The sequence below is a fragment of the Poecilia formosa genome, unplaced genomic scaffold (assembly GCF_000485575.1).
Source record: "Poecilia formosa unplaced genomic scaffold, Poecilia_formosa-5.1.2 Scaffold1000, whole genome shotgun sequence".
Classification (NCBI taxonomy): Eukaryota; Metazoa; Chordata; class Actinopteri; order Cyprinodontiformes; family Poeciliidae; genus Poecilia; species Poecilia formosa.
The window spans coordinates 6,551-17,099 of NW_006800939.1; the positions used below are offsets into that span (position 1 = coordinate 6,551).

At 47.4% G+C, this 10,549-nt stretch overlaps 1 protein-coding gene across 1 annotated transcript in view; it reads left to right on the forward strand.

Moving 5' to 3' along the window:
- fhod1 (formin homology 2 domain containing 1) overlaps positions 1 to 10,549 on the forward strand; it is a 31,440-nt gene that overhangs the window by 6,529 nt on the left and 14,362 nt on the right. Inside the window, exons 4-15 of the mRNA XM_016667326.1 lie at positions 2,624 to 2,691; positions 3,059 to 3,164; positions 4,125 to 4,219; positions 4,314 to 4,425; positions 5,083 to 5,177; positions 5,441 to 5,584; positions 5,672 to 6,015; positions 6,973 to 7,080; positions 7,446 to 7,532; positions 9,694 to 9,723; positions 9,766 to 9,788; positions 9,855 to 10,116. Of these exons, the coding sequence (XP_016522812.1) occupies positions 2,624 to 2,691; positions 3,059 to 3,164; positions 4,125 to 4,219; positions 4,314 to 4,425; positions 5,083 to 5,177; positions 5,441 to 5,584; positions 5,672 to 6,015; positions 6,973 to 7,080; positions 7,446 to 7,532; positions 9,694 to 9,723; positions 9,766 to 9,788; positions 9,855 to 10,116 (1,474 nt within the window). The remainder of the gene's footprint in view (positions 1 to 2,623; positions 2,692 to 3,058; positions 3,165 to 4,124; positions 4,220 to 4,313; positions 4,426 to 5,082; positions 5,178 to 5,440; positions 5,585 to 5,671; positions 6,016 to 6,972; positions 7,081 to 7,445; positions 7,533 to 9,693; positions 9,724 to 9,765; positions 9,789 to 9,854; positions 10,117 to 10,549) is intronic.

A 10,549-nucleotide genomic window follows, 5' to 3' on the forward strand; every position in this document is an offset into this window, starting at 1 on the left:
TTTGATTGAGCAAAGTAGGAGGGTATACCGCTCCAAGATGGCCGCCGTATTTCCTGCGCCGGAGCAGCCAATGCGGCGTCTACCCTTATATTATGTCTATGGGTCCATGAGGCGTCTATGCTTATATTATGTCTATGCTGAAAACATCCAGAGCTCCATCAGATGGCCGATGTTGTACGTCAGATTTATGGGCGCTCCTGAAACAAGTGAATACAAAAGTTCCTGCTTGGGACTTTTGTAAAAAAAAAAAAAAAAAAAAGTTAAGATTGATGTAATTAATAAATTGAGCTAATCTCCCAGCCCTAATATTGATATTCTGTTTCTGTTCTGGTACGGATGGAGCGGCGGACCAGAACAATCCGTTGTATCTCGATCTGTCTGGATCCGTCCTGAAACAAATCGCAGACGCTCTGCTTCCTCTGCTGCTTCTCTTCCTGCTCGGCTTGTTTTCCTTGTTTCCCTGCCGGAGATCCAGACGATTGATTATCAGCTGATCGGCTGTCAGCTGGAGACCGGTTTGCTGAAGCAGGGAGGCATCTGAAACATGCAGCGCGGAGCAACGGGGCAGCGCCCAGGGGACGCCGCCCTCCTAACGGCCAAAATGTAGCGCCTTATAGTCTCCACTAGAGGCAGCGAGGAGCTGAACGGCAGTGGGCCGAGGACCCCGCCTTGAGGAACGCCTCGTTGATCTCTGCTCCCACTGGAAACCAGCTGCAGAGAACATCTGGACCCAGTTCTGCTGCTGAGACGGATTCAGAATCATAACTGGTTCTGTTGGACCACATCACCGTTCTGACCAGAGAGACATGGAGGACGGTTCTGTCAGTACGGAACCGGACTCTGGCTCAGTTCGGACAAGGTTCACTTCCAGAGAGGGGTCAAAGGTTAAACACCTCTTCCCTGGTGGCCCTCTCAGCCAGAACCCCGGTACCAGAACCAGCAGCTGTGGCCCAGTTCATCCGGGAGAATTTGTGCTGCTCGACTTAAACAGGAAATGCCTCAGTGGGTTTATCAGCCTCACTTCCTGTTGAGGATAAACAGGAGCCTTTATCTGGATGAAGGTTCTGTTCTGCAGGTTGGATCCGGATCCGCTTGTCAGCTGCAGATAATAATCCTGATGAATCTGTGTATGCTGCAGCTCTGGACCTGCAGAAGTTCTGAGGTTCTGTTTGGGTCGGTTCTGGTCCAGATGAGGGAATATTACAAAGTAATATTTCATGTTCTCAGTTTGAACATGAAATGTGGTTTTGTGGAGAATTCAGCCGAATCTGGTTCTGGTTCTGGTCTTCTGACCTTCAGAGTCCTTTACTCAGCTGCTCTTCATTATCCTCATCTTCCTCAGCTGATGGCGGGAAACAGCTGCCAGTCAGCATGAGCCACCGTCAGCGAGCAGGAAGTGATGTCACCGAGCAGGAAGTGATGTCAGCTTGTTCTTTTTCTGGTTCTGGATGAGCAGCTGGAGATCGGATCACAGTTCAGAACCGGTTCTGAGTGCGACCCGCCCCGACCACCTGGTTCCCTGCAGGATTCAGGAACGAGGCAGAAACACCAGTTAGAGCTGCAGAACCAGAACCGGCCTGGTTTCCTCTGCTCAGTTCTGGTTTGTTCTGGTTGGTTCTGTTCGGTTCTGGTCGGGGGTCTTGCTGAGCCGGGTCAGGTTGGGTCGTTTGCTCGCCTGATTGTGTAGCTGTATTCTGGTTCCGGCGGCGTCTTTGTTTAGAGAGAGGAAGGAAGCTGTTGGCCCGGTTTGCTGGTTCGGACCCAAACAGATCCAGACTCATCTGGCCTCTGGTTCAGAGCCAGAAAGAAACGCAAAATATCTGATAAATCTGGGAAGCCCCTCCTGCTTCTCGGCAGCGTTTGGACCCGACTCCTCATCAGAACCTCTCCTGCATGTCGACGCCTGTTGCTGCAGTTTCATCATCCTCGTCTTCATCATGTTGACTCCTGCTCCGCAGCGAGATCTAAACCAACTTCTGTTTCACAATCAGAACCACAGAACCGGGACAGCAGCAGAACTTCTGCTAGTTCTGCACACGGACTGGACCGGATCAAACCGGACCTGTGCGTCTGCAGCAGCTGTTCAACCCAGACCCAAACCGACTCCTGGACTGGTTCTGACATTAAAACCAATATTTCCAAACTGAAACGGTTTGAAGGAGCTGCCAGCTGTTTGTCCTCCTCAAATATCAAATTACTTATTTTAGAGACTTTATTTATCCTGAAGAGGGAAACTTGCATATCCAGCAGCAAAACAGTCATGCAATAAAATACACATAGACATACTTTCACACATAAGCCTTGGCCTCAGCGCATTCCTTTTTGGTAAATTATTGATTTGTAAAGAAAAAAAAAAGCATTTTTTTTTTTTGTAATGTAAATTTACCAAATAATTAATCTGAAAAATTCTCTTTTTGTTAAAACATTACAAAATAGTAGCCATGAACACCGGGACTGAAACAGGAAGTTCTGCAGGTTGTTTGCAGCAGTGGGCGGAGCTCCAGAGCTCCTCCTCCGTCCTGATTGGTTGCTGAGGTTGAAGGCTGTCCATAAAGGTCACTGAACTTGATCTCAACCGACCACCTGGCTGTGACATCACTTCCTGTCTCTTCTTGGGTTCCAGAGAGGTTGTACAACTCCAAAGGCCCAGAGCTGAGGCGCTGTCTGTTCTCCCTCAAGCAGCTCTTCCAGGTAACCACCTGCAGACTCACCTGAGCCATGACCCGACTTCCTGCAGTCCGTACTGCATCTCCCAGCATGCAGCACTGTTGGTCCTCTGCTGCAGCTCTTCCTGCAGCAGGTAGGTGGCACACTCAGCCAGGAGCTGCTCAGCTACAGCATGGAGAATTCTTCTTCTGCTGCTCCTCCACCTGAACTGCTCCACCTGCTGGATGAGGAGCTCAGCGGCTGCAGGAGACGATCTGCAGAGCGGTGCAACGGCTAGTCTGGTGGAGGTCAGAGGTCATCCTGGAACTGCTGCTTTCCAGAATGAACTCAGGGAAACCCCTCTCGACATGATGATGATGATGATGATGATGAAGATGGTCTGTGTCTCCAGGACGATAAGGATCTGGTCCCAGAGTTTGTAGCGTCTGAAGGCTTGGCGTGTTTCATCAAGGTTGGAGCCGAAGCCGACCACAACTACCAGAACTACATCCTGAGAGGTAAGGCTCCGCCCCCCGACACGTGGCTCCGCCCCCCGACACGTGGCTCCGCCCCCCGACACGTGGCTCCGCCCCCCGACACGTGGCTCCGACTCCTGGTTAAAAATACAAACTTTTTTCATGCCAAATCCGATTTACAGGTTTAATTGATTTTAATTCTTGTTTTCTCTTAAAAAAATCCATTCTAAAAAAGCCCATCCTATGAGTTGTATGATGAAGTGTTACGTCCAGACTATGAGAAGTTTTCTTTAATTACAAGAAAAACACTTAAAAATTATGATGTAAAACTTGTAGTGTTGTCAGCATCTGATGTGAGCAGCTCAGTGTGATTCTTTCTTCATAACCGATGCCTTTATTTCAAAGTTGCTGCTGATGAGTCAAAAGATGAAGAATTTTCTTATCTGTAGAACTGAGACGGAAGTAACTCCACAAGATGCTCAGCATTCCTCATTTTAATGTAACTTTTTTCATGTTCTCATTAAAACTCATTAAATCACTAATTAATTCTCCTTACATTTCAACTTTATTCTTGTGATTTAAATAATAAATAAATCAAAGTCCAAATAACCAGAAGCTGTAAGACATGCTTGTCAAACAAGATGGCTGCCCTGGGCGTGATGACATCACTCTGAACTACAGAAACCAAAGAAGAGCATTGGTGGGAAAAAACAATTAATTAGTTAATTAATTTATCAATGTGTGTCCCAGGCGTGTGTTTCAGAGATGGAAACTCTTCCACACGTTTCTGCTGTTGTTTGGTTCTCATCCAAACGGATCGCTGTTTTAGTCTCAGTCAGACAGGCGTCCTCATCCCACAAGACGGAAACTTTGCTCTTCACACGTCCAGAGAAGCCGCAGAGCGCAGCCTCAGATTATAGCCTAGAGGCTGGGACTGTGGAGCCTCATCTGTCTTCCTGTCTGTCCCTCCGTCTGTCCCTCAATCCCCTCCCCGCCTTCCAGCTCTCAGCCAGATCATGCTGTTTGTGGACGGGATGAACGGCGTGATCCACCACCCAGAGACGCTGCAGTGGCTCTACACGCTGACAGGAAGTGTGGTGAGTCAGAACCCACAATCAACCTGAGACACCTGATCAGTGATGGTGGCACCCCCTGCTGGTCAGACAATGACTCTGCTCCTTCTGTCTCCAGTCTCGCCTGCTGGTGAAAACGGCTCTGAAGCTCCTCATCGTGTTTGTGGAGTACGCCGAGTCCAACGGTCCTCTGCTGATCAGCGCCGTGACAACGGTGGACGTAAAGAGAGGTAAACACACAGAGAGAGACGTAGAGAGACGTAGAGAGAGACACATAGAGAGAGACAGAGACACACACCTAGAGACATAGGCAGACACTTATACATTGTTGTACTTCTGTGCAAACTTGGGTCTTAAACTTGACTTTCATTGACTTTGTTATCTGCATCCAGGTGTAGCTCAGAGGTTTCCCCAAACCAGTACTAGTTTATTTCTAACTTAATTAACTAGCACTTAATTCACATCTTACCTCCAATTCAAACTAGTACAGTGCAGTACCAGTTGCAACAAAGTATGTCCTCACTTTCTACAAGGACCTGAATTTGTGTGTGAAACTGGAGAAAGTTGTCCCCTATAGCAGCAAATACAAGTACACACACACACACACATATATATACAGCCTAACCCTTATCCTAATCAACCAAAACTCAGTTCACATCTTAGTCCTAAATCTGACCCTTGACCCAAAAACAGCGTTTCTCCTTGTGGGGACCAGGCTTCGGTCCCACAAGGAGCAGTGGGTCCCCACAACGTAGTGTCAGGAGAATGGTCCCCACAAGGTACTACAAACCAGCGCGCACACACACAGACAGGTGGATGAGGCACAGACTCCCTCCCAGGTGTGCTGGTGGGGGCTGTTGCTATGGTTACCACTGTCTGTGCTGTAGGTGTTAAGCCCTGGACGAACCTGTTGGACGTTCTGGAGGAGAAGAACGGCGCCGACACAGAGCTGCTGGTCTTCACCATGACGCTCATCAACAAGGTACCGACCCGACCAGGACCAGAACCAGAACCAGACCCGTCAGAGACCAGAACCAGAATCAGGACCAGAACCGTCAGAGACCATAACCAGACCTGACCAGAACCAGACCCGTCAGAGACCAGACCAAACAGAGACAAGAACCAGACCCGACAGAAACCAGAACCATCAGAGACTAGAACCAGAACTGTCAAAGACCAGAACCAGACCCGACAGAAACCAGAACCAGCCTCCGTCGGCTCACTCCCTGTGTGGTTCTGGTCCAGATTCTGGCGGCGCTGCCGGACCAGGACTCGTTCTACGACGTGACGGACTGCCTGGAGCGTCTGGGCATGGAGGCCGTGGTCCGGAAACACCTGAGCAGCAAGGGGGCGGAGCCTGACCTCAAAGCCCAGTTCTCCATCTATGAGGTACCGTCGCCGAGGTCACGTGACCGCTCTGCTGCCTGTCCACCACACGGCGCCCCCTGCTGTCCTCACATGTCTCCCTTCCTCCAGGCGGCTCTGCGGCATGAGGACGGAGATGTGGATGACTCCGCCCCCCTCCTCCGAAAGGAGAGGAGAAAGATGGCCGCCGGCGACCAGGAGGGCAGGAGGAGCCGCCGCTCCAGTCAGAACCTGCCGGACCTGCTGTCCCCCACCCCGTCCACGCCTGTCCTCTCCCCGTCCTCCACCATATCCTCGCCCACGTTGGACAGCACCGCCTCGTCGCCGCTGTCCTCTGAACCCGGAAGCTCCGCCTCCAGTCCCTCGATGTCCCCGCGGGGCTCGCCGCTGCCCCCCCAGGCTGGACCCGGCAGCGATGCGTCCACCGAGCTGGGGACAAAGACGCCATCCAGCCCGTAAGTCCACAGACCGGCAGCAGGTGCTGTTGGGTTGTCTCTGTCCAGCTGTTTTGGACCATGTTCTGGTTCTGTCCCAGTTTAGAGACGGGTGACTCCGGTAATCAGGAATGTTTGGCCTCCATGTTTGGTAGCAGGCACCAGTTCAGACCTGCACCGTTGCCACAGCAACCCACTACTGGGTCGCGCTCAGTTCCGGGTCTAAGCCTTCAGAACCTTCAGTCCTCAGCCTATCTCTGGGTCCGGCACCGTGTCCTCGGGATCTGAGCAGGAACCGGTCCATCCTCTCAGCTGGAGTTGCTAGTTTTAGTTGTAGTTTTGATTTTTAAACTTAACAGGATTTAAAATGGTTAAATATTGTGTTGTGATTATGTTTACTTAGATTAGGTAACGAATCTACAGAAATAATTTTCTAAAAGTTTATTTTGTGTTCTCTCTGTCGCCACTCGGCGGATTAACGTTGCCATAATAGAGCGCCGTAATTTGCCGACAACTGACGTAAACTGCTGGGGAAGAAATAATTTCCACGTCTCATCAAAAGGCTAAAAAAAGATTCATAAACACAAAAGTGAAGGATGTTGCATCTACAGTACGCTTTAGTTTGTTTTAGAAACGCATGCTGTAGTTCCAGTTAGTTAGTTCCCCCCCAATAATTAATGATGATATTTCAATTAACAAAATTGATTTTTTCAATTTCAGTTTTTATTTTGCTAGTTTTAGTAAACTATAATAGCTATAGTTACTATAGTTCTGGTTCCTCACGGCCCGGTCCATCATCATGTTCCTGATAGGTGGACAGGAAGTTACCTGGGACACCAGGTGTCTCGCCTGCAGACCTGTCCTCTGTCTCTGTCCTATGGGTGTCCTCCTGTTGGTCTCTGTCCTCTGTCTCTTCTAATCCGGCATCTTCCCCTCCCTCTCCTCTGTCTCGCTGTGGTTGGGCCCATCGGCCACCAGGAGTCGCTCTTTCCTCAGCCACCACATGTCGGCTCTGGGTCTGGGCAGGAAGTCCCGCCTCTTCTCCAAAACCAGCTCCATCTCTGAGGAGCCTACCCCTGGCTGCAGGTCTGTACCTCCTGACTGACCTTTGACCTGCCTCCTCTCAGCAGGCCCTGCAGCGACCCCTGCAGGCTGATCAGGACATTGCAGCTCAGTAAAAAGTGAGAAGTTGGTCCTGCAGGGGGCGCTGGATGGAGAATAACACACAGGGCTTTATCTTCTGGGATCAGACGAGGTTTAGAGCGTTTTATCTGGACTTGGTCAGGTTCTGAGAGGTTCTGTTCAGGTTTTATTTAGTTAAAATCAGGTTTTAATCTGGAAACAGCAGAAAAACAGAACCAGACAGCTGCAGCAGATCTGGCAGTAACCAAGTATAGAACGCAAACTCGTCTTCATGTGCTTGGCTCAGTCTCTGTGTGTGTGTCCTGCAGCTCATCTCCATCGAACCTCTCGCCTCCGGATCCGTCCCAGCAGAACTCAGATCAGCTGGTCAGAGCAGAGTCCAAACCTCGTCAGAAGTGAGTAAACCGACATTTTTCCATCATGTTTAAGTTCTGACTGGTTTCTGGAACTGGTGGCACTGGAGTCCGCCCAGACCCACCAGTTTCTCTGTCTGAAATTATTTAGAGAAATCTTCTTCTAGATCAGCTCTTTGTTCCTCTGGAATAATCCTGGATAAATTTGGGATTTTTGATTCTTGGATTTTTCTGTTGCTCGGTTCAGTTGACGGCTCTGGATCGGTTCAGTTGACGGCTCTGGATCGGTTCAGTTGACGGCTCTGGATCGGTTCAGTTGACGGCTCTGGATCGGTTCTGTTGACGGCTCTGGGTTGGTTCTGTTGACGGCTCTGGATCGGTTCTGTTGACGGCTCTGGGTTGGTTCTGTTGACCTGCTCTTGCTCTCACCTATTTTCAGCTTTTTTTTCCAGAGAGTGTGTGAAACTGTCCTCTTTCTCTAAATCTTTGGTTTTAGATTTTGTCCTGAATATATCTGGGAAGTTTTTAATTCTAGGAAAATATTTTTGGAATGTTTCAGGACAACATTTGACAAACTCCATGTCTGATTAATTTCTTAAAGATTTTCTGGGATCCTCTTGTAAACTTAAAATTGAATTCATGCTCACTGTTTATCTGGATTTCTTGATTCTAGATTGTTTCCTTTCTGGAGCTATTTGTTTATCTTATTTTTAAATTTTTATCATCAAATTAGATTTTTTTCTATAGGCAGTGATGGGCATTCTGCTTAGCGCTTTAACATTTTTGATAACTTTGAAAACATTTAGCACACTCAGCTTCACCTAAATGATTTTTTTCAGATAAACCCTAAATGCGTGTTTTGTGAATGTTTGGTAGAATAAAATGTATTGAAGTTGAAACAAACAAACAATAAATAAAACACTAGTATGAACAAACGGCCAGGCTTTGATCATGCTAGTGTTTTGAACGATCAACATGGTAGGTATCGACATGGATGAAGTTAGCGCTTTAGCATTAGCTTCTTCGGTAACACTTTATTTGAAGGGGTGTGCATAAGACTGACATGACACTGTCATGAACATAAAGAAGTCTTTATGTTTTCAAAAGTTGCATTAAAAGTGCCAAGTTTTTGCCATAATTTACAAAATCATGCAAAGTTGGCATTTTTAATGGACTTTTAATGCAACTTTTAGAGCAACTTTGCATTAAAAGCGTCATTATTTACCAAATGACGCTTCGTGACACCTGTCAGACATTCATAAAGACTTCTTCATGTTTATGACAGTGTCATGTCAGTCTTATGCACACCCCTTCAAGTAAAGTGTTACCGCTTCTTCTAAATACATTGCTGGTGTAGCGCTTTAGCATTAGCGAAGCTGATGTTTCTGGTTAGTCAGCATTAGCGTAGCTAGCTTTGTACATAGCTATGTAGCTAGCGGTGGCCACCAATGCAGATATTTTCCCTCCTTTCTTCTCATTGGTTCCTTTGCGTTGCAGTTTGTTTTCTTGTAATGCTTCAGATTGTTTTCTGGAAAATGTTCTAATGTTTTTTGTCCTTTTTGTATTTTTTCTAGATATTTTCAAGATGTTGAGAAATGTTGAGGTTTTGTCAACTTCCCAGAATGTTGATGAATAATTTCCTTATTATTTTTAGATTACGATGGTCATGTATTTCAAGTTAAATATTGTTAATTGTTCTGGATCTTTTAAGTATTCCTGGACAGTCTGTAAATGGGGCCAATCACCAATAATAATAATAATTCTGACTTTTTCTCTGAATTTAAACAGTTTTTTTCTGTGACCAGAGACATTTGGGAGCAAACGGCTTCAACGACAATTCGAGTTGTAAAGACGTAGAACCATCTTTCAGGAGGAACGTATCAGATTTAAGTGATTTTTTTTTTCATTTTCGTAGTCAGAGTTCTGGCACTAATCGTCCTCCATAAAACTGAATGACTTTAATTTTTACATTATTATAGATTATTATAATGTCTTGGTATAAAATAGTTTCAGTTTTTCAGATGGATTAAACATTTGACAGGAAGTTGGCTCCGCCCCCAGCATCAGTTCAGCCAATCACAGGGCTTCCTGCAGCAGTGTCTCTCGCCCCTCTCTCTCTCTCCGTCAGTGTTTTAACGGTTTCTCCTCTTCTTTCTCCTCTTCCTCTCCTCCGTTCTGTGTGTCCGCTCCCTCGTTCCTCCAGCTCGCTGGAGGCTGAGCAGGAAGTCTTCTGGTGAGTATTCTTCATCCTCCTCCTCTTCCTCGCGGCGCTCAGCTGCATAGACCCGCCGGTTTCAGGTCCAGTTCAGGTGTTTCCACATTAATTCTGGAGTCAGAAACGTTTCGGACCTTTTGGACCCGACTAATCCACCCTGCAGTTCTGTCTCCTCCTGTTTTTCCTCCATCTTTGTTTTTGCTGTGATTCGGTTCTGATCTGGTGGGGGCAGAACCTCCAGGTCCCGCTCCTCTTCCTCTGGGTTCTGTGGGTCTGTGAGGAGTTTGTCATGCAGCTGAGCCGGTTCTGTCGGGCCGGGTCCGGCTGTGTGACGTGTGTGTGTGTGTCGTATCTCTACAGCCCAGAGGACTTTGATGTGAATCTGAACAAGCCGGTTCTGAAGAAGTTCCAGTAAGTACCGCCGCAGCCCCACTGCATGCTGGGAGCTGCAGGGAGGCCTGCGGTTCTGTTGGGCCTTGCACGGTGTGGTTTGGTTCTGGTGACGTTTGGGTTCACAGGAAGCGGATCACTTTCCCTGACACTGTAAACACAGTCTGTTTGGTTTAGTTTCTACAGAAATGAAATAAAAACTAATAATCAGATTTAGGAGATTAAATCAATTATTGATGAAACAGTTGCAGCTCTTCTGGCATCAGGAAAACGTTTTACTGTGACTGAGTGATCTGGAACTTTTTATTGATTATTGATTTAACCTCCGATATCTGATTAGTTATCAGTTTAACTCATTTCTGGTGAGCTGGAAATCAGACCAAAGCATCAGGCAGTGTGTGTGTGTGTGTATATATGTGTGTGTGTGTGTGTGTGTGTGTATATATGTGTGTGT